Genomic DNA, 23,081 nt, shown 5'->3' with positions numbered 1-23,081 from the left:
AGTCTGTATCACCAGTGTATGGCTTAGATACAGTCTGCTGACACTGGTGATATGGGGTATCTAAGCCATGCACTGGTGATACAGTCTGCTGACACTGGTTATAGGGGGTATCACCAGTGCATGGCTTAGATACCCCATATCACCAGTGTCAGCAGACTGTATCACCAGTGCACGGCTTAGATACCCCGTATCACCAGTGTCAGCAGACTGTATCACCAGTGCACGGCTTAGATACCCCGTATCACCAGTGTCAGCAGACTGTATCACCAGTGTACGGCTTAGATACCCCCTATAACCAGTGTCAGAAGACTGTATCACCAGTGTACGGCTTAGATACCCCGTATCACCAGTGTCAGCAGACTGTATCACCAGTGTACGGCTTAGATACCCCCTATAACCAGTGTCAGCAGACTGTATCACCAGTGTACGGCTTAGATACCCCCTATAACCAGTGTCAGCAGACTGTATCACCAGTGTACGGCTTAGATACCCCCTATAACCAGTGTCAGCAGACTGTATCACCAGTGTATGGCTTAGATACCCCGTATCCCCAGTGTCAGCAGACTGTATCACCAGTGTATGGCTTAGATACCCTGTATCACCAGTGTCAGCAGACTGTATCACCAGTGTACGGCTTAGATACCCCGTATCACCAGTGTCAGCAGACTGTATCACCAGTGTATGGCTTAGATACCCTGTATCACCAGTGTCAGCAGACTGTATCACCAGTGTATGGCTTAGATACCCTGTATCACCAGTGTCAGCAGACTGTATCACCAGTGTACGGCTTAGATACCCTGTATCCCTAGTGTCGGCAGACTGTATCACCAGTGTACGGCTTAGATACCCTGTATCACCAGTGTCAGCAGACTGTATCACCAGTGTCAGCAGACTGTATCCCCAGTGTCAGCAGACTGTATCACCAGTGTATGGCTTAGATACCCTGTATCACCAGTGTCAGCAGACTGTATCACCAGTGTATGGCTTAGATAACCCGTATCAACAGTGTCAGCAGACTGTATCACCAGTGTATGGCTTAGATACCCAGTATCACCAGTGTCAGCAGACTGTATCGCCAGTGTATGGCTTAGATACCCCCTATAACCAGTGTCAGCAGACTGTATCACCAGTGTACGGCTTAGATACCCCGTATCACCAGTGTCAGCAGACTGTATCACCAGTGTACGGCTTAGATACCCCGTATCACCAGTGTCAGCAGACTGTATCACCAGTGTACGGCTTAGATACCCTGTATCACCAGTGTCAGCAGACTGTATCACCAGTGTATAGCTTAGATACCCTGTATCCCCAGTGTCAGCAGACTGTATCACCAGTGTACGGCTTAGATACCCTGTATCCCCAGTGCAAGCAGACTGTATCACCAGTGTATGGCTTAGATACCCCGTATCCCCACTGTCAGCAGACTGTATCACCAGTGTACGGCTTAGATACCCTGTATCCCCAGTGTCGGCAGACTGTATCACCTGTGTATGGCTTAGATACCCCGTATCACCAGTGTCAGCAGACTGTATCACCAGTGCATGGCTTAGATACCCCGTATCCCCAGTGTCAGCAGACTGTATCACCAGTATACGGCTTAGATACCCCGTATCACCAGTGTCAGCAGAATGTATCGCCAGTGTATGGCTTAGATACCCCCTATAACCAGTGTCAGCAGTCTGTATCACCAGTGTATGGCTTAGATACCCTGTATCACCAGTGTCAGCAGACTGTATCACCAGTGTATGGCTTAGATACCCCGTATCACCAGTGTCAGCAGACTGTATCACCAGTGCATGGCTTAGATACCTCCTATAACCAGTGTCAGCAGACTGTATCACCAGTGTATGGCTTAGATACCCCGTATCACCAGTGTCAGCAGACTGTATCACCAGTGTACGGCTTAGATACCCAGTATCCCCAGTGTCAGCAGACTGTATCACCAGTGTACGGCTTAGATACCCCGTATCACCAGTGTCAGCAGACTGTATCACCAGTGTATGGCTTAGATACCCCGTATCACCAGTGTACAGTCTGGTGGAGGAGGGGTGATGCTATGGGGGTCTTCAGGGCGTACAGTCTGGTGGAGGAGGGGTAATGCTATGGGGGTCTTCAGGGCGTATAGTCTGGTGGAGGAGGGGTGATGCTATGGGGGTCTTCAGGGTGTACAGTCTGGTGGAGGAGAGGTAATGCTATGGGGGTCTTCAGGGTGTACAGTCTGGTGGAGGAGGGGTGATGCTATGGGGGTCTTTAGGACGTACAGTCTGGTGGAGGAGAGGTAATGCTATGGGGGTCTTCAGGGTGTACAGTCTGGTGGAAGAGGGGTGATGTTATGGGGGTCTTCAGGGCGTACAGTCTGGTGGAGGAGGGGTGATGCTATGGGGGTCTTCAGGGTGTACAGTCTGGTGGAGGAGGGGTAACGCTATGGGGGTCTTCAGGGTGTACAGTCTGGTGGAGGTGGGGTAATGTATTGGGGTCTTCAGTGTGTACAGTGTGGTGGAGGAGGGGTAATGCTATGGGGGTCTTCAGGGTGTACAGTGTGGTGGAGGAGGGGTAATGCTATGGGGGTCTTCAGGGTGTACAGTCTGGTGGAGGAGGGGTAATGCTATGGGGGTCTTCAGGGTGTACAGTCTGGTGGAGGAGGGGTGATGCTATGGGGTTCTTCAGGGTGTACAGTCTGGTGGAGGAGGGGTGATGCTATGGGGGTCTTCAGGGTGTACAGGCTGGTGGAGGAGAGGTAATGCTATGGGGGTCTTCAGGGTGTACAGTCTGGTGGAGGAGGGGTGATGCTATGGGGTTCTTCAGGGTGTACAGTCTGGTGGAGGAGGGGTGATGCTATGGGGGTCTTCAGGGTGTACAGGCTGGTGGAGGAGAGGTAATGCTATGGGGGTCTTCAGGGCGTACAGTCTGGTGGAGGAGGGGTGATGCTATGGGGGTCTTCAGGGCGTACAGTCTGGTGGAGGAGGTGTAATGTATTGGGGTCTTCAGGGTGTACAGTCTGGTGGAGGAGAGGTAATGCTATGGGGGTCTTCAGGTTGTACAGTCTGGTGGAGGAGGGGTAATGCTATGGGGGCTTTCAGGACGTACAGTCTGGTGGAGGAGGGGTGATGCTATGGGGGTCTTCAGGGTGTACAGTTTGGTGGAGGAGAGGTAATGCTATGGGGGTCTTCAGGTTGTACAGTCTGGTGGAGGAGGGGTAATGCTATGGGGGCTTTCAGGACGTACAGTCTGGTGGAGGAGAGGTAATGTATTGGGGTCTTCAGGGTGTACAGTCTGGTGGAGGAGGGGTGATGTTATGGGGGACTTTAGGGCGTACAGTCTGGTGGAGGAGGGGTAATGCTATGGGGGGTCTTCAGGGCGTACAGTCTGGTGGAGGAGGGATGATGCTATGGGGGTCTTCAGGGCGTACAGTCTGGTGGAGGAGGGGTGATGCTATAGGGGTCTTCAGGGCGTACAGTCTGGTGGAGGAGGGGTAATGTATTGGGGTCTTCAGGGTGTAAAGTCTGGTGGAGGAGGGGTAATGCTATGGGGGTCTTCAGGGTGTACAGTCTGGAGGAGGAGGGGTGATGCTATGGGGTCTTCCGGGTATACAGTCTGGTGGAGGAGGGTTAATGCTATGGGGGTCTTCAGGGTGTACAATCTGGTGGAGGAGAGGTAATGCTATGGGGGTCTTCAGGGCGTACAGTCTGGTGGAGGAGAGGTAATGCTATAGGGGTCTTCAGGGTGTACAGTCTGGTGGAGGAGAGGTAGTGCTATGGGGGTCTTCAGGATGTACAGTCTGGTGGAAGAGGGGTGATGTTATGGGGGTCTTCAGGGCGTACAGTCTGGTGGAGGAGGGGTAATGCTATGGGGGTCTTCAGGGTGTACAGTCTGGTGGAGGTGGGGTAATGTATTGGGGTCTTCAATGTGTACAGTGTGGTGGAGGAGGGGTGATGCTATGGGGGTCTTCAGGACGTACAGTCTGGTGGAAGAGGGGTGATGTTATGGGGGTCTTCAGGGCGTACAGTCTGGTGGAGGAGGGGTGATGCTATGGGGGTCTTCAGGGTGTACAGTCTGGTGGAGGAGGGGTGATGCTATGGGGGTCTTCAGGGTGTACAGTTTGGTGGAGGAGAGGTAATGCTATGGGGGCTTTCAGGACGTACAGTCTGGTGGAGGAGGGGTGATGCTATGGGGGGTCTTCAGGGCGTACAGTCTGGTGGAGGAGGGGTGATGCTATGGGGGTCTTCAGGGCGTACAGTCTGGTGGAGGAGGGATGATGCTATGGGGGTCTTCAGGGCGTACAGTCTGGTGGAGGAGGGGTAATGTATTGGGGTCTTCAGGGTGTACAGTCTGGTGGAGGAGGGGTAATGCTATGGGGGTCTTCAGGGTGTACAGTCTGGTGGAGGAGGGGTAATGCTATGGGGGTCTTCAGGGTGTACAGTCTGGAGGAGGAGGGGTGATGCTATGGGGTCTTCCGGGTATACAGTCTGGTGGAGGAGGGTTAATGCTATGGGGGTCTTCAGGGTGTACAGTCTGGTGGAGGAGAGGTAATTCTATGGGAGGTCTTCAGGGTGTACAGTCTGGTGGAGGAGGGGTAATGCTATGGGTGTCTTCAGGGCGTACAGTCTGGTGGAGGAGGGGTAATGTTATGGGGGTCTTCAGGGTGTACAGTCTGGTGGAGGAGGGGTGATGCTATGGGAGATCTTCAGGGTGTACAGTCTGGTGGAGGAGGGGTAATGCTATGGGGGTCTTCAGGGTGTACAGTCTAGGGGAAGATGGGTAATGCTATGGGGTCTTCAGAGCGTACAGTCTGGTAGAGGAGGGGTGATGCTATGGGAGATCTTCAGGGTGTACAGTCTGGTGGAGGAGGGGTGATGCTATGGGGGTCTTCAGGGTGTACAGTCTGGTGGAGGAGGGGTAATGCTATGAGGGTCTTCAGGGTGTACAGTCTAGTGGAGGAGGGGTAATGCTATGGGGTCTTCAGAGCGTACAGTCTGGTAGAGGAGGGGTAATGCTATGGGGGTCTTCAGGGTGTACAGTCTGTTGGAGGATGGGTGATGCTATGAGGGTCTTCAGGGTGTACAGTCTGGTGTAGGAGGGGTAATGCTATAGGGGTCTTCAGTGTGTACAGTCTGGTGGAGGAGAGGTAATGCTATGGGGGTCTTCAGGGCTTACAGTCTGGTGGAGGAGGGGTAATGCTATGGGGGTCTTCAGGGTGTACAGTCTGGTGGAGGAGAGGTAATGCTATGGGGGTCTTCAGGGTGTACAGTCTGGTGGAGGAGGGGTGATGTTATGGGGGTCTTTAGGGCGTACAGTCTGGTGGAGGAGAGGTAATGCTATGGGGGTCTTCAGGGCTTACAGTCTGGTGGAGGAGGGGTGATGTTATGGGGGTCTTCAGGGTGTACAGTCTGGTGGAGGAGGGGTAATGCTATGGGTGTCTTCAGGACGTACAGTCTGGTGGAGGAGGGGTGATGTTATGGGGGTCTTTAGGGCGTACAGTCTGGTGGAGGAGGGGTAATGTTATGGGGGTCTTCAGGGCGTATAGTCTGGTGGAGGAGCGGTAATGCTATGGGGGTCTTCAGGGTGTACAGTCTGGTGGAGGAGGGGTGATGTTATGGGGGTCTTCAGGGCGTACAGTCTGGTGGAGGAGAGGTAATGTTATGGCGATCTTCAGGGTATACAGTCTGGTGGAGGAGGGGTGATGTTATGGGGGTCTTCAGGGCGTACAGTCTGGTGGAGGAGGGGTGATGCTATGGGGGTCTTCAGGACGTACAGTCTGGTGGAGGAGGGGTGATGTTATGGGGGTCTTCAGGGCGTACAGTCTGGTGGAGGAGGGGTGATGTTATGATGGTCTTCAGGGTGTACAGTCTGGTGGAGGAGGGGTGATGCTATGGGGGTCTTCAGGGTGTACAGTCTGGTGGAGGAGGGGTGATGCTATGGGGTTCTTCAGGGTGTACAGTCTGGTGGAGGAGGGGTGATGCTATGGGGTTCTTCAGGGCGTACAGTCTGGTGGAGGAGGGGTGATGTTATGAGGGTCTTTAGGGCGTACAGTCTGGTGGAGGAGAGGTAATGCTATGGGGGTCTTCAGGGCTTACAGTCTGGTGGAGGAGAGGTAATGCTATGGGGGTCTTCAGGGTGTACAGTCTGGTGGAGGAGGGGTGATGTTATGGGGGTCTTTAGGGCGTACAGTCTGGTGGAGGAGAGGTAATGCTATGGGGGTCTTCAGGGCTTACAGTCTGGTAGAGGAGGGGTAATGTTATGGGGGTCTTCAGGGTGTACAGTCTGGTGGAGGAGGGGTAATGCTATGGGGGTCTTCAGGACGTACAGTCTGGTGGAGGAGGGGTGATGTTATGGGGGTCTTTAGGGCGTACAGTCTGGTGGAGGAGGGGTAATGTTATGGGGGTCTTCAGGGCGTATAGTCTGGTGGAGGAGCGGTAATGCTATGGGGGTCTTCAGGGTGTACAGTCTGGTGGAGGAGGGGTGATGTTATGGGGGTCTTCAGGGCGTACAGTCTGGTGGAGGAGAGGTAATGTTATGGCGATCTTCAGGGTGTACAGTCTGGTGGAGGAGGGGTGATGTTATGGGGGTCTTCAGGGCGTACAGTCTGGTGGAGGAGGGGTGATGCTATGGGGGTCTTCAGGACGTACAGTCTGGTGGAGGAGGGGTGATGTTATGGGGGTCTTCAGGGCGTACAGTCTGGTGGAGGAGGGGTGATGTTATGATGGTCTTCAGGGTGTACAGTCTGGTGGAGGAGGGGTGATGCTATGGGGGTCTTCAGGGTGTACAGTCTGGTGGAGGAGGGGTGATGCTATGGGGTTCTTCAGGGTGTACAGTCTGGTGGAGGAGGGGTGATGTTATGAGGGTCTTTAGGGCGTACAGTCTGGTGGAGGAGGGGTAATGCTATGGGGGTCTTCAGGACGTACAGTCTGGTGGAGGAGGGGTGATGTTATGGGGGTCTTTAGGGCGTACTGTCTGGTGGAGGAGGGGTAATGTTATGGGGGTCTTCAGGGCGTATAGTCTGGTGGAGGAGGGGTAATGCTATGGGGGTCTTCAGGGTGTACAATCTGGTGGAGGAGGGGTGATGTTATGGGGGTCTTCAGGGCGTTCAGTCTGGTGGAGGAGGGGTAATGCTATGGGGGTCTTCAGGGCGTACAGTCTGGTGGAGGAGAGGTAATGCTATGGGGGTCTTCAGGGTGTACAGTCTGGTGGAGGAGGGGTGATGCTATGGGGGTCTTCAGGACGTACAGTCTGGTGGAGGAGGGGTGATGTTATGAGGGTCTTCAGGGTGTACAGTCTGGTGGAGGAGGGGTGATGCTATGGTGGTCTTCAGGGCGTACAGTCTGGTGGAGGAGAGGTAATGTTATGGCGGTCTTCAGGGCGTACAGTCTGGTGGAGGAGAGGTAATGTTATGGCGGTCTTCAGGGCGTACAGTCTGGTGGAGGAGGGGTAATGCTATGATGGTCTTCAGGGCGTACAGTCTGGTGGAGGAGGGGTAATGTTATGGGGGTCTTCAGGACGTACAGTCTGGTGGAGGAGGGGTAATGTTATGGGGGTCTTTAGGGCGTACAGTCTGGTGGATGAGGGGTGATGCTATGGGGGTCTTTAGGGCGTACAGTCTGGTATAGGAGGGGTAATGTTATGGGGGTCTTTAGGGTGTACAGTCTGGTGGAGGAGGGGTAATGCTATGGGGGTCTTTAGGGTGTACAATCTGGTGGAGGAGGGGTAATGGTATGGGGGGTCTTCAGGGAGTACAGTCTGGTGGAGGAGGGGTGATGCTATGGGGGTCTTCAGGGTGTACAGTCTGGTGGAGGAGGGGTAATGTTATGGGGGTCTTCAGGACGTACAGTCTGGTGGAGGAGGGGTGATGTTATGGGGGGTCTTTAGGGCGTACAGTCTGGTGGAGGAGAGGTGATGCTATGGGGTTCTTCAGGGCGTACAGTCTGGTGGAGGAGGGGTGATGCTATGGGGGTCTTTAGGGTGTACAGTCTGGTGGAGGAGGGGTGATGCTATGGGGGTCTTCAGGGCGTACAGTCTGGTGGAGGAAAGGTAATGTTATGGCGGTCTTTAGGGTGTACAGTCTGGTGGAGGGGGGGTGATGCTATGGGGGTCTTCAGGGCGTACAGTCTGGTGGAGGAAAGGTAATGTTATGGCGGTCTTCAGGGCGTACAGTCTGGTGGAGGAGGGGTGATGCTATGGGGGTCTTTAGGGTGTACAGTCTGGTGGAGGAGAGGTGATGCTATGGGGGTCTTCAGGGTGTACAGTCTGGTGGAGGAGGGGTAATGCTATGGGGGTCTTCAGGGCGTACAGTCTGGTGGAGGAGGGGTGATGCTATGGGGGTCTTTAGGGTGTACAGTCTGGTGGAGGAGGGGTGATGCTATGGGGGTCTTCAGGGCGTACAGTCTGGTGGAGGAGAGGTAATGTTATGGCGGTCTTCAGGGCGTACAGTCTGGTGGAGGTTTGCTCCTCCATGACGACATGGTTAGGTGGTCTAGAAGAACCTGACCGGCCGCATACTGCCCCGACCTCAACCCCATTCAGGGCCGGGCCCTCTCCTCCAACATCAGGGTCTGACCTTATAAATGGTCTCATAGATAAAGGGGTGAAAATCCCACAGACGCCTTCCAAAATCTGGTAGTCTTCCCAGAGGAGCAAAGGGGGGACCTTCTCAGAAGGAGGAGGACTCCATATAGCTCCCTGAGATCAGAAGAGCCCCTACAGGTGGAAGGAGAGGGGTCACTGGCCTTTCCTCTGCAGAGTGTAGGGGCATGCATATTTATCTCAGATCAGATACCTTCACTGTACTATAACCCCCATCATTGCTACAGCAGACAGCTTTCACAATGCAGTTAGTAGGAACGTTCTGTTTGCCAGCACGTCGGGGGACATATTATAAAAGAACACAGGACTTCCGGCAACCGCCATCTTGTCGTAGTCTGTGATTTCCCGCTGTAATGCTCCTGGTATAATTCCTCCAGCCGGGGAGGACAGTGCGACCTCTAGTGCTTCCAGTGTATTCCCAGCATCCTCTGCGAACCAGTCACATCGCTGCGCGTCAGCCATAAACATGGCGGAGCCCGTGTGCCGAGAACGGACGAGTGAGTACCTGTGACCGCTGGCGGGGGCCCCTGAGACAGGGCGGGGCCACAGCTACTATTTAGGAGCCGAACGAAGTGGGGGCGCCTCAACTGTGAAGGTGGAGGAGAGTTCGGTGACGTCAGTACTGTGGTGGATGATGTCATCAGACAGGTGTAACAGATTAGGCTCTTGTGGTCAGGTCCTCGCTCCTCCTCCATCTCCTCATAGATTGTAAGCTCTTGTGGTCAGGTCCTCGCTCCTCCTCCATCTCCTCATAGAGTGTATGCTCTTGTGGTCAGGTCCTCGCTCCTCCTCCATCTCCTCATAGACTGTAAGCTCTTGTGATCAGGTCCTCGCTCCTCCTCCATCTCCTCATAGAGTGTATGCTCTTGTGGTCAGGTCCTCGCTCCTCCTCCATCTCCTCATAGATTGTAAGCTCTTGTGTTCAGGTCCTCGCTCCTCCTCCATCTCCTCATAGAGTGTATGCTCTTGTGGTCAGGTCCTCGCTCCTCCTCCATCCCCTCATAGATTGTAAGCTCTTGTGATCAGGTCCTCGCTCCTCCTCCATCCCCTCATAGATTGTAAGCTCTTGTGGTCAGGTCCTCGCTCCTCCTCCATCTCCTCATAGAGTGTATGCTCTTGTGGTCAGGTCCTCGCTCCTCCTCCATCCCCTCATAGATTGTAAGCTCTTGTGGTCAGGTCCTCGCTCCTCCTCCATCTCCTCATAGATTGTAAGCTCTTGTGGTCAGGTCTTCGCTCCTCCTCCATCTCCTCATAGATTGTAAGCTCTTGTGGTCAGGTCCTCGCTCCTTCTCCATCCCCTCATAGATTGTAAGCTCTTGTGGTCAGGTCCTCGCTCCTCCTCCATCTCCTCATAGATTGTAAGCTCTTGTCGTCAGGTCCTCGCTCCTCCTCCATCTCCTCATAGATTGTAAGCTCTTGTCGTCAGGTCCTCGCTCCTCCTCCATCTCCTCATAGATTGTAAGCTCTTGTCGTCAGGTCCTCGCTCCTCCTCCATCTCCTCATAGATTGTAAGCTCTTGTCGTCAGGTCCTCGCTCCTCCTCCATCCCCTCATATATTGTAAGCTCTTGTCGTCAGGTCCTCGCTCCTCCTCCATCCCCTCATATATTGTAAGCTCTTGTCGTCAGGTCCTCGCTCCTCCTCCATCCCCTCATAGAGTGTAAGCTCTTGTGGTCAGGTCCTCGCTCCTCCTCCATCCCTCATAGATTGTAAGCTCTTGTGATCAGGTCCTCGCTCCTCCTCCATCTCCTCATAGATTGTAAGCTCTTGTGGTCAGGTCCTCGCTCCTCCTCCATCTCCTCATAGATTGTAAGCTCTTGTGGTCAGGTCCTCGCTCCTCCTCCATCTCCTTCATAGATTGTAAGCTCTTGTGGTCAGGTCCTCGCTCCTCCTCCATCTCCTCATAGATTGTAAGCTCTTGTGGTCAGGTCCTCGCTCCTCCTCCATCTCCCTCATAGATTGTAAGCTCTTGTGATCAGGTCCTCGCTCCTCCTCCATCTCCTCATAGATTGTAAGCTCTTGTGGTCAGGTCCTCGCTCCTCCTCCATCTCCTCATAGATTGTAAGCTCTTGTGGTCAGGTCCTCGCTCCTCCTCCATCTCCTCATAGATTGTAGCTCTTGTGGTCAGGTCCTCGCTCCTCCTCCATCCCTCATAGATTGTAAGCTCTTGTGGTCAGGTCCTCGCTCCTCCTCCATCTCCTCATAGATTGTAAGCTCTTGTGGTCAGGTCCTCGCTCCTCCTCCATCTCCTCATAGATTGTAAGCTCTTGTGGTCAGGTCCTCGCTCCTCCTCCATCTCCTCATAGATTGTAAGCTCTTGTGGTCAGGTCCTCGCTCCTCCTCCATCTCCTCATAGATTGTAGCCTTGTGGTCAGGTCCTCGCTCCTCCTCCATCTCCTCATAGACTGTAAGCTCTTGTGGTCAGGTCCTCGCTCCTCCTCCATCTCCTCATAGACTGTAAGCTCTTGTGGTCAGGTCCTCGCTCCTCCTCCATCTCCTCATAGACTGTAAGCTCTTGTGGTCAGGTCCTCGCTCCTCCTCCATCTCCTCATAGACTGTAAGCTCTTGTGGTCAGGTCCTCGCTCCTCGCTCCTCCTCCATCTCCTCATAGACTGTAAGCTCTTGTGGTCAGGTCCTCGCTCCTCCTCCATCTCCTCATAGACTGTAAGCTATTGTGATCAGGTCCTCGCTCCTCCTCCATCTCCTCATAGATTATAAACTCTTGTGGTCAGGTCCTCGCTCCTCCTCCATCTCCTCATAGATTGTAAGCTCTTGTGGTCAGGTCCTCGCTCCTCCTCATAGATTGTAAGCTCTTGTAGTCAGGTCCTCGCTCCTCCTCCATCATCTCCTCATAGATTGTAAGCTCTTGTCATCAGGTCCTCGCTCCTCCTCCTCCTCCATCTCCTCATAGATTGTAAGCTCTTGTGATTAGTGCGGTTTACATGGAGGGGGATGGGGGGGGGGGTCACATTACGGTTTGTGATGACTCTTCTGCTCCCTGCAGGTTAGTTCTGGCAGTATAGAGAACGTCACTACTACTCTCATCATCCCACATGGAGCAACCTGGGCTGGAGCAAATGCTGGATGGGCAGCGGTGAGTGAGGGAGGGGTAGCATTGGGGGTGTCAGATGTCGTCTGGGTCTTGTCCTCCTCTGAGGTTGTGCTTCTTCTCCTGCAGGTTTCCGGTGGAGCTGCTGTCCCGAGGTCTGCTCCTCCTGTATGCTCCCCTCGGGCTCTGCCTCTTCTTGCTGCGTCTCTTCATTGGAGCCCATGTGTTTCTGGTCAGCTGCGTCCTGCCCGACTGCGCCATCAGAAGGTCTGTCTGTGTATTACACCAGGGGTTACCGGGGAGGCATCTTACTAGGGTGGTCCTTGCTGAGACCTCACATTATGCCTGGAAAATGAGAACATGGAGGTGTAATGCATATCTCGCCCCCCACCAACTCTGTCAGGTTCCTGGTGCGGGTCTTGTGCTCGGGGTCCTCGTCTCTGTCTGGGGTCCTCTGTGCTCCCCTCACATGCTGTGTTTTGTCCCCTGGTGTCAGGTTCCTGGTGCGGGTCATGTGCTCGGGGTCCTCGTCTCTGGGGTCCTCTGTGGCCCCCCTCACATGCTGTGTTTTGTCCCCTGGTGTCAGGTTCCTGGTGCGGGTCATGTGCTCGGGGTCCTCGTCTCTGTCTGGGGTCCTCTGTGGCCCCCCTCACATGCTGTGTTTTGTCCCCTGGTGTCAGGTTCCTGGTGCTGGTCATGTGCTCGGTGCTCGGGGTCCTCGTCTCTGTCTGGGGTCCTCTGTGCCCCCCTCACATGCTGTGTTTTGTCCCCTGGTGTCAGGTTCCTGGTGCTGGTCATGTGCTCGGGGTCCTCGTCTCTGTCTGGGGTCCTCTGTGGCCCCCCTCACATGCTGTGTTTTGTCCCCTGGTGTCAGGTTCCTGGTGCTGGTCATGTGCTCGGGGTCCTCGTCTCTGTCTGGGGTCCCCTGTGCCCCCCTCACATGCTGTGTTTTGTCCCCTGGTGTCAGGTTCCTGGTGCTGGTCATGTGCTCGGGGTCCTCGTCTCTGTCTGGGGTCCCCTGTGCCCCCCTCACATGCTGTGTTTTGTCCCCTGGTGTCAGGTTCCTGGTGCTGGTCATGTGCTCGGGGTCCTCGTCTCTGTCTGGGGTCCTCTGTGGCCCCCCTCACATGCTGTGTTTTGTCCCCTGGTGTCAGGTTCCTGGTGCGGGTCATGTGCTCGGGGTCCTCGTCTCTGTCTGGGGTCCTCTGTGCCCCCCTCACATGCTGTGTTTTGTCCCCTGGTGTCAGGTTCCTGGTGCGGGTCATGTGCTCGGGGTCCTCGTCTCTGTCTGGGGTCCTCTGTGCCCCCCTCACATGCTGTGTTTTGTCCCCTGGTGTCAGGTTCTTGGTGCTGGTCATGTGCTCGGGGTCCTCGTCTGTCTGGGGTCCTCTGTGGCCCCCCTCACATGCTGTGTTTTGTCCCCTGGTGTCAGGTTCCTGGTGCGGGTCATGTGCTCGGGGTCCTCGTCTCTGTCTGGGGTCCTCTGTGGCCCCCCTCACATGCTGTGTTTTGTCCCCTGGTGTCAGGTTCCTGGTGCGGGTCATGTGCTCGGGGTCCTCGTCTCTGTCTGGGGTCCTCTGTGCCCCCCTCACATGCTGTGTTTTGTCCCCTGGTGTCAGGTTCCTGGTGCGGGTCATGTGCTCGGGGTCCTCGTCTCTGTCTGGGGTCCTCTGTGCCCCCCTCACGTGCTGTGTTTTGTCCCCTGGTGTCAGGTTCCTGGTGCTGGTCATGTGCTCGGGGTCCTCGTCTGTCTGGGGTCCTCTGTGCCCCCCTCACATGCTGTGTTTTGTCCCTTGGTGTCAGGTTCCTGGTGCGGGTCATGTGCTCGGGGTCCTAGTCTGTCTGGGGTCCTCTGTGCCCCCCTCACATGCTGTGTTTTGTCCCCTGGTGTCAGGTTCCTGGTGCGGGTCATGTGCTCGGGGTCCTCGTCTCTGTCTGGGGTCCTCTGTGCCCCCCTCACATGCTGTGTTTTGTCCCCTGGTGTCAGGTTCCTGGTGCGGGTCATGTGCTCGGGGTCCTCGTCTCTGTCTGGGGTCCCCTGTGCCCCCCTCACATGCTGTGTTTTGTCCCCTGGTGTCAGGTTCCTGGTGCTGGTCATGTGCTCGGGGTCCTCGTCTCTGTCTGGGGTCCTCTGTGCCCCCCTCACATGCTGTGTTTTGTCCCCTGGTGTCAGGTTCCTGGTGCGGGTCATGTGCTCGGGGTCCTCGTCTCTGTCTGGGGTCCTCTGTGGCCCCCCTCACATGCTGTGTTTTGTCCCCTGGTGTCAGGTTCCTGGTGCGGGTCATGTGCTCGGGGTCCTCGTCTCTGTCTGGGGTCCTCTGTGCCCCCCTCACATGCTGTGTTTTGTCCCCTGGTGTCAGGTTCCTGGTGCGGGTCATGTGCTCGGTGCTCGGGGTCATCGTCTCTCAGTCTGGAGAACCGGATCGCGCTCTGAAGATTTTCGTCTCTAATCACTTTACCTTTATTGACCACAACGTCCTTAGTCTCCTCACTTCGTGCAGCACCGTAAGTCACTGACCTAGTGGGGGCGCCACTATCCCTCGTTTTAGTCCAATATTCCATTTCGTCTTCTTAATTTTGCAGCCATCAGTGTCCTGTCCTCCTGGATTTCTTTGCTGGGCTCGAGGATTCCTGGAACTTGGGGCCCCTGGGAGCCAAACTCAACTGCAGGAGTCTCTGAAGCATTTTCTCTCTCAGACGGGGAGTTCTCCGCTCCTGCTGTTCCCCGAGGAGGAGACGACTAACGGCAGAGCCGGCCTTCTGCACTTCAGGTACCTGACACGTGTGTCCTGTGTATAGGGATCGGATAATCTAGAGAGTGCTCATGGTGGTCGGGGCACCGAGGGCGTGCTCGCTGGATTGTACCAGGTGCTGTTCTTATTGATGACTCTGTCTTTCAGCTCGTGGGCATTCTCGCTGTCGGACTCTGTGCAGCCTGTGGCCCTGCGGGTGAGCCGACCCCTCGTATCTGTGGTGAGTCCTGTAATTATACCGCACACGTGTCCTCCTCGGCTGGGGTCTGGCCTCTTTCATTCTCACGTGTGTGTCTCTTGCAGGCGGTGCCTGGCTCGCCCTGGTGCGTGGAGTTGTTCTGGACGCTCTTCTCCCTGTACACAGTTTATCATGTAAGGTACTGACTGCACTTTCTCTGTTCATGGTGGTCTCAGGGATATGTCTATTACCTTCCCCCTACAGCCTATGTTCTAGGTGTGTCATCATCCTAGTGATCTAGATGGGGTCTTGTCTAGTACTGTGAGGGGGTTGTCTCTGGGGAATGTCTTTTATTACTCTGCCCCTATCTTGTAGGTGTATGATCCTAGAGAGTTATGGGGTCTTGTCTGGTACTGGTAGACTCCAGGGGCATGTTCCATTACTCTTACCTCCCCCACGTCCTATGTTCTAGGTGCATCATCCTTGTGATCTATATGGGGTCTTGTCTAGTGTTGTGAGGGGGTGATCTTCGTGGGAACGTCTTCCATTACATTCCCCCCTTACATCCTATGTTCTAGGTGTATCATCATCCTAGTGAGGGGGTGGTCTCTGGGGGATGTCCTCCATTACTCCCCCCCCCCCCCTTACATCCTATGTTCTAGGTGTATCATTGTCTTAGTGAGGGGGTGGTCTCCAGGGGATGTCTTCCATTACTCCCCCCCCTTACATCCTATGGTCTAGATGTATCCTCATCCTAGCGAGGGGGTGGTCTCCAGGGGATGTCTTCCATTACTCCCCCCCCCCCTTACATCCTATGGTCTAGGTGTATCATCATCCTAGTGAGGGGGTGGTCTCCGGGGAACGTCTTCCATTACTTCCCCCCCCCCCCCCCCCTTACATCCTATGGTCTAGATGTATCCTCATCCTAGTGAGGGGGTGGTCTCCAGGGGATGTCTTCCATTACTCCCCCCCCCCCCCCCCTTATATCCTATGTTCTAGGTGTATCATTGTCTTAGTGAGGGGGTGGTCTCCAGTGGCGTGTTCTATTCCCCTCTCATACAGAAGGACTCTTCCCATCCCCCTCTCTGATTACAGATGGTTGCTGCCCGTGTACCGCTCACCAAGAGAGTCAGATAAAGACTTTGCCTCCCGTGTTCAGAAGGTAAGCGGAGGAGGGCCTGCCGCCAGTGACGTGCCGCCCGCCATCGCCACCATCACCTGCCATCTTCTCTCCACAGCTGTTGGCGCATTCACTTGGTGTCCATGGCACAAAGCACACGGCTGCAGACAGAGCAGAACATATGAAGAGGAGGAGGAAAGAGCCCCCACCCCGCAGCCGCCACAACCCGCCCACCGCGTCTACAGCCTCAAGTCACATGGCGCAGCGCGTGAAAGAAGTGTTACCCCAAGTGCCGCTCTCTGTAATTCACCAGGACCTGGGTAAGTGTCTGTATCTGCGCATGGGTCACATGATGGTGTATAGAACGGTCTGCTGTGTACTGTACGTGTAGAAGATCACGTGTAGATCACATGACGGGTGTACGTATAGCTCTCTGCTGTGTACGTGTAGATCACATGGCGGGTGTACGTATAGCGCTCTGCTGTGTACTGTACGTGTAGATCACATGGCGGGTGTACGTATAGCGCTCTGCTGTGTACTGTACGTGTAGATCGCATGACGGGTGTACGTATAGCGCTCTGATGTGTACTGTACGTGTAGATCGCATGACGGGTGTACGTATAGCGCTCTGATGTGTACTGTACGTGTAGATCACATGACGGGTGTACGTATAGCGCTCTGCTGTGTACTGTACGTGTAGATCACATGACGGGTGTACGTATAGCGCTCTGCTGTGTATTGTACGTGTAGATCACATGACGGGTGTACGTATAGCGCTCTGCTGTGTAGGGAAGTGCTCGCAGTCTAGGGAATAAGATCAATGAACTTGAGGCTATAATGGCATCTGAGAATATAGATGTAGTGGCTGTTACTGAGACGTGGTTCAATGGGAGTAATGACTGGGATATAACAATACCAAGGTTCTCTCTATATAGGAAAGACAGAGAAGACAAGAAGGGGGAGGGGTGGCCCTGTATGTGAAAGATAGCATAAAATCTAATTTGATACAAGTTAGCGAGAACAATTCAGAGTCAGTTTGGGTCACCTTGCAGCTTGATAATCATAAGGTAACTCGTGTAGGTGTGATATATATAGACCACCTGGCCAAGTCAAAGAATTAGATGATCTACTAGTTGAGGAAATAGCTAAAAGGACATTGAAGGGGGAAGTTATCATTATGGGAGACTAGTTCTGCCAGGAGTACAGATATTCTAAACCCCCTACTGGGATTATCTCTACAGCAAGTAGTGGAGGAGCCAACCCGGAAGGAGGCCATTTTAGATCTAGTATTCACAAATGGGAATTTGGTATCTGATATTACTGTAGGGGAAAGCTTGGGATCTAGTGACCACCAGTCAGTGTGGTTTACTATAAGTACAGTGACTGAGTCACACCACACAAAAACAAAAGTTTTAGATTTTAGAAAAACTGACTTTTCTCAAATTAGATTAGTGGTACACGAGTCCCTATCAGACTGGAACAGTTTCATTGGAGTCCAGGAGAAATGGGACTACCTTAAAGTGTCACTATTGAAGGCAACAGAAAATTGCATTAGGCTTGTCAGTAAAAGCAAAAAAAGGAAGAGACCACTGTGGTACTCAGCAGAAGTGGCCAAAATCATTAACAACAAAAAGATGGCATTTAGGAATTATAAAAAAATATGAGGATGACAGACAAATGTATAAGATTAGGCAGAGAGAGGCCAAACAAGTTATAAGAGCTTCTAAAGCCCAGGCAGAAGAGAAATGAGCTCAGGCAGGGAAAAAGGCGATAAGACATTCTACAGATACATAAATGAAACTAAAACAAGGAATTACCAAACTAAGAACTAAAGAAGGAAGGTATATGGAAGATACAGAACTAGCTGACGGCCTCAGTGAATACTTCTGCTCAGTTCTTACAAAGGAAAATGAAGGAGAAGGACCTCAGTTAGGAAGGAAGACTAATGACTCTGTTGACGCATGTGTCTTTACAGAGGAAGAGGTTCTGAGTCAGCTGTCTAAAATTACTACAAATAAGTCCCAGGGGCCTGATGAGATACACCCAAAGCTATTAACAGAGCTCAGCGGTGAACTAGCAAAACCATTAACAGATTTATTTAACCAATCACTGGCAACAGGAGTCGCCCCAGAAGATTGGAAATTAGCAAATGTTGTGCCCATTCACAAGAAAGGTAGTAGGGAGGAATCGGGCAACTATAGGCCAGTAAGCCTGACATCAATAGTGGGGAAATGAATGGAAACCATACTTAAAGGGGTTCTGCACCTTCATTTAACTGATGATCTATCCTCTGGATAGATCATCAGCTTCTGATCGGCGGGCGTCCGACACCCGGGACCCCCACCGATCAGCTGTTTGAGAAGGCCGCGGCGCTCCAGTAGTGCCGCTGCCTTCTCAATATTTATCGCCGGGCCGCCCGCCCACTGACGTCACGACTTGTATCAACTAGAGTGGGCGCGGCTAAGCTCTGTTCACTTGAATGGAGCTTAGCCACGCCCACTCTAGTTGATACAAGTCGTGACGTCAGTGGGCGGGCGGCCCGGCGATAAACAGTGAGAAGGCCGCGGCGCTGCTGGAGCGCCGCGGCCTTCTCAAACAGCTGATCGGCGGGGGTCCCGGGTGTCGGACCCCGGCCGATCAGAAGCTGATGATCTATCCAGAGGATAGATCATCAGTTAAATAAAAGTGCAGAACCCCTTTAAGGAGAGGATTGTGGACCATCTAAAATCCCATGGATTGAAAGATGAAGAACAGCATGGGCTTACTTCAGGGAGATCATGTCAGACTAATCTTATAGATTTTTTTGACTGGGTGACTAAAATAATAGATGGCGGAGGTGCAGTAGACATCGCTTATCTGGACTTTAGTAAGGCTTTTGACACTGTCCCACATAGAAGGCTTATCAATAAAGTGCAGTCTTTGGGCTTGGATTCCCATATTGTTGAATGGATTAGGCAGCGGCTGAGGGACAGACAACAGAGGGTTGTAGTCCATGGAGTATATTCAGACCAAGGTCTTGTTACCAGTGGGGACCTCAGGGATCTGGTCTGGGACCCATATTGTTTAATATCTTTATCAGCGACATTGCAGAAGGCCTCGATGGTAAGGTGGGTCTTTTTGCTGATGACACAAAGATGTGTAACAGGGTTGATGTTCCTGGAGGGATACACCCAATGGAAAAGGACTTAGGAAAACTAGAGGAATGGTAAAAAATCTGGCAACTAAAATGTAATGTTGATAAGTGCAAGATAATGCACCTGGGGCGTAAAAACCCAAGAGCAGAATATACAGTCAGTGATACAGTCCTGACCTCAGTATCTGAGGAAAGGGATTTAGGGGTCATTATTTCAGAAGACTTAAAGGTAGGCAGACCATGTCATAGAGCAGCAGGAGATGCTAGCAGAATGCTGGGGTGTATAGGGAGAGGCATTACCAGTAGACAGAGGGGGCGCTCATGCCGCTCTACAGAGCACTAGTGAGACCTCATCTGGAGTATTGTGCGCAGTACTGGAGACCATATCTCCAGAAGGATACTGATACTTTGGAGAGAGTTCAGAGAAGAGCTACTAAACTGGTCCATGGATTGCAGGATAAAACTTACCAGGAAAGATGGAAGGACCTTAACATGTAGAGCTTGGAAGAAAGACGAGACGGAGGGGAGATGAGAGAGACTGCTAAATACATAAAGGGAATCAACAAGGGAAAAGAGGAGAGAAGATTTACAGGAAGAACAACTGCTACAAGAGGACATCGTGTTACATTAGAGGGGCAAAGGGTTAACAGTAATATCAGGAAGTATTACTTTACTGAGAGAGTAGTGGATGCATGGAATAGCCTTCCTGCAGAAGTGGCAGCTGCAAATACAGTGGAGGAGGTTAAGCATGCATGGGATAGGCATAAGGCTATCCTTCATATAAGATAGGGCCGGGGGCTATCCATAGTATTTAGTATATTGAGCAGACTAGATGGCCCAGATGGGTCTTATCTGCCGACACATTCTAGGTTTCTATTGTACGTGTAACTCAAATGACGGGTGTACGCGTAGCGCGCTGCTGTGTGCTGTACGCGTAGCGCGCTGCTGTGTGCTGTACGCGTAGCGCGCTGCTGTGTGCTGTACGCGTAGCGCGCTGCTGTGTGCTGTACGCGTAGCGCGCTGCTGTGTGCTGTACGCGTAGCGCGCTGCTGTGTGCTGTACGCGTAGCGCGCTGCTGTGTTGGTCATGGCCTCCCTTATGTCGTACTCGCTGTCTGGCTTCGCTGATACACTGTGACGTTGAGAATCCTCTGCTGTTCTCAGCTCTGACCGGTTGTGTAGACGCCACCATCACAAACCTAATAGAAGGACGAGTCCCGTATGAGCCTGAAGCAGAATCGGCTGGGAGTGAGGCGCCGGGGTGTACCGCGAGCAACAAGGTAACTACAACCCTGATCATCCTGCTCTCCAGTGTACTACATTAGTATGGGGAGTAGTACTGTGTGTAGTAATACATTAGTATTGAGGAGTAGTAATGTGGGAGTATTGGAGACTGGGAGTGGTAGTGTTTCTGGCGGCATTTTGTACATGAAGTAGTAGTGCCACTTGGGGGCAGTTCTAGTACTTTATATGGGGTGTAGTTGTGGAGTAATAATCCGGTACCCTGGATGGGGTCTGTAGTACTTCTGAGCGTTTCGCTGCTGATCTTCACTGTTTTTCATGCTCAGCTGATACCCAGGGGATTTGCCCGGAGACCAGAGGACAGACACTTGTCGTTACAGGAGCGGAAGGAGGCGCTGTATGACTGTGCTCGGAGGTGAGTATTGAGGGTACTCGGGGGCACACAGGGTACCCAGGGGCCACCTGCTCATGCTGCCTCTGTGTCTCTTGCAGGAGGTACCTGGAGAAGTATGGAGGAGTCGCTGCAGCCAAGAAGAAGAGCGATTGATGGGAACGTGGGGCTCGGGAGGGGGCTTGGGGCGTACAATAATGAGCGGTGGGGGGGGTAAATAGTAATGGGGCCCCAGAGCTGGCAGCCACACGTGGGGGGACCCGGGGCCCCAGAGCTGGCAACCACACGTGGGGGGACTCGGGGCCCCAGAGCTGGCAGCTATGTCTGGGGTTCCTCTTACAGACACCTGTTTGGGGTGATGTTGCGTCCTCTGCTGCTGGTTTGTGATGATGAGAGTTGTAGTGCGAGTGTCTGACCGCTGTCCTGGGATTACTGTAAATAATGAGCATATTTTATATAAAATAAAGTGTAATTCTGACTGCTGCCCTCCTCCTCTGCTCCACATTGCCCCCCTCTCCGTGCTGCCCCTCCCGCTCTGCCCTTCTCCTCTGCTCCACATTGCCCCCCTCTGCGTGCTGCCCCTCCCGCTCTCTGCCCTTCTCCTCTGTTCCACATTGCCCCCCCCTCTGTGCTGCCCCTCCCACTCTCTGCCCTTCTCTGCTCCACATTGCCCCCCCTCTCCGTGCTGCCCCTCCCGCTCTCTGCCCTTCTCCTCTGCTCCACATTGCCCCCCCCTCTGTGCTGCCCCTCCCACTCTCTGCCCTTCTCTGCTCCACATTGCCCCCTCTCCGTGCTGCCCCTCCCGCTCTCTGCCCTCCTCTGCTCCACATTGCCCCCCCTCTCCGTGCTGCCCCTCCCACTCTCTGCCCTTCTCTGCTCCACATTGCCCCCCCTCTCCGTGCTGCCCCTCCCACTCTCTGCCCTTCTCTGCTCCACATTGCCCCCCCTCTCCGTGCTGCCCCTCCCACTTTGCCCTTCTCCACTGCTCCACATTGCCCCCCCCTCTGTGCTGCCCCTCCCGCTCTCTGCCCTTCTCTGCTCCACATTGCCCCCCCCCTCCTCTGTGCTGCCCCTCCCGCTCTCTGCCCTTCTCTGCTCCACATTGCCCCCCTCTCCGTGCTGCCCCTCCCGCTCTCTGCCCTTCTCTGCTCCACATTGCCCCCCCCTCTCCGTGCTGCCCCTCCCGCTCTCTGCCCTTCTCTGCTCCACATTGCCCCCCCTCTGTGCTGCCCCTCCCACTCTCTGCCCTTCTCTGCTCCACATTGCCCCCCCTCTCCGTGCTGCCCCTCCCACTCTCTGCCCTTCTCTGCTCCACATTGCCCCCCCTCTCCGTGCTGCCCCTCCCACTTTGCCCTTCTCCACTGCTCCACATTGCCCCCCCTCTCCGTGCTGCCCCTCCCGCTCTCTGCCCTCCTCTGCTCCACATTGCCCCCCCCCTCCTCTGTGCTGCCCCTCCCGCTCTCTGCCCTCCTCTGCTCCACATTGCCCCCCTCTCCGTGCTGCCCCTCCCGCTCTCTGCCCTTCTCTGCTCCACATTGCCCCCCCCTCTCCGTGCTGCCCCTCCCGCTCTCTGCCCTTCTCTGCTCCACATTGCCCCCCTCTCCGTGCTGCCCCTCCCGCTCTCTGCTCTTCTCTGCTCCACATTGCCCCCCCTCTCCGTGCTGCCCCTCCCGCTCTCTGCCCTCCTCTGCTCCACATTGCCCCCCTCTCCGTGCTGCCCCTCCCGCTCTCTGCCCTTCTCTGCTCCACATTGCCCCCCTCTCCGTGCTGCCCCTCCCGCTCTGCCCTTCTCTGCTCCACATTGCCCCCCCCTCCTCTGTGCTGCCCCTCCCGCTCTCTGCCCTTCTCTGCTCCACATTGCCCCCCTCTCCGTGCTGCCCCTCCCGCTCTCTGCGCTTCTCTGCTCCACATTGCCCCCCTCTCCGTGCTGCCCCTCCCGCTCTCTGCCCTTCTCTGCTCCACATTGCCCCCCCCCCCTCACTGTGCCGCCTATTCCGCTGCTCCACATTGCCCCCCCCCCCCCTCACTGTGCCGCCTATTCCGCTGCTCCACATTGCCCCCCCCCCCCTCACTGTGCCGCCTATTCCGCTATGCCCTCCACCGCTTCACATTGCTGTCCCCACTCTGTCGCCTCGGCCTGCTGTGCATCCCCCTCCTCTGACCCCCCTCTTTCTTTGCTTGCCTTGTCACCTTATCAATACAGCTCTGATCAGTGGTATACTCTGATGAACTGGGTTCACAGCATCTGACTCCTAGGGGGCTCCCTCTTTACGGTGTCCCATGGAGACTTATAGAAACAGCTTACCTATTGGACACAGAGGGTTAATGTCATCTGCCGCCCCAGCTGGGGCACCTAGAGATATACACCCTTACCATGATGACCGCCATGCACACAGCTGAGGAGGACGAGCGGTTCAGTCTGTGAGTGTCTCCTCATCTCCTGCCTCAACAAATCCACAGTGACCACAAGAGCTTACACTCTGAGGAGACACAAGAGCTTACAATCTACGAGGAGATAGAGGAAGCACAAGAGGAGTGAAGACATGATCACAAGAGCTTACAATCTACGAGGAGATAGAGGTGATCCGTTTGGGTCAGTGTTTCATGTCCTGCTCTCCTCCTCAGTAGGTCATTACTCTTT

At 54.2% G+C, this 23,081-nt stretch overlaps 1 protein-coding gene across 2 annotated transcripts; it reads left to right on the top strand.

Annotated features, from left to right (window-relative positions):
• The first annotated feature begins 9,005 nt into the window (after positions 1-9,005).
• On the top strand, positions 9,006-20,918 carry AUP1 (AUP1 lipid droplet regulating VLDL assembly factor). Of its 2 annotated transcripts, none has more exons than XM_044274613.1 (12): positions 9,006-9,074; positions 11,580-11,669; positions 11,754-11,891; positions 13,985-14,129; positions 14,208-14,395; positions 14,525-14,597; positions 14,681-14,754; positions 15,651-15,717; positions 15,794-15,995; positions 19,972-20,087; positions 20,376-20,464; positions 20,542-20,918. In XM_044274613.1, exons 2-12 carry the CDS (start codon positions 11,629-11,631, stop codon positions 20,594-20,596), a joined length of 1,188 nt encoding a protein of 395 aa, XP_044130548.1. In that variant the 5' UTR covers positions 9,006-9,074; positions 11,580-11,628; the 3' UTR covers positions 20,597-20,918. The 2 variants fall into 2 exon arrangements, with proteins under 2 accessions (XP_044130548.1, XP_044130549.1); XM_044274614.1 differs by lacking the exon at positions 9,006-9,074 and adding an exon at positions 9,105-9,225.
• Positions 20,919-23,081: the final 2,163 nt, after the last annotated feature.

The sequence above is a fragment of the Bufo gargarizans genome, unplaced genomic scaffold (genome assembly GCF_014858855.1).
Source record: "Bufo gargarizans isolate SCDJY-AF-19 unplaced genomic scaffold, ASM1485885v1 original_scaffold_1895_pilon, whole genome shotgun sequence".
Taxonomy (NCBI): domain Eukaryota; kingdom Metazoa; phylum Chordata; class Amphibia; order Anura; family Bufonidae; genus Bufo; species Bufo gargarizans.
Note: the sequence above shows the minus strand (reverse complement) of the source record. Positions and strands in the feature narration are given on the sequence as shown.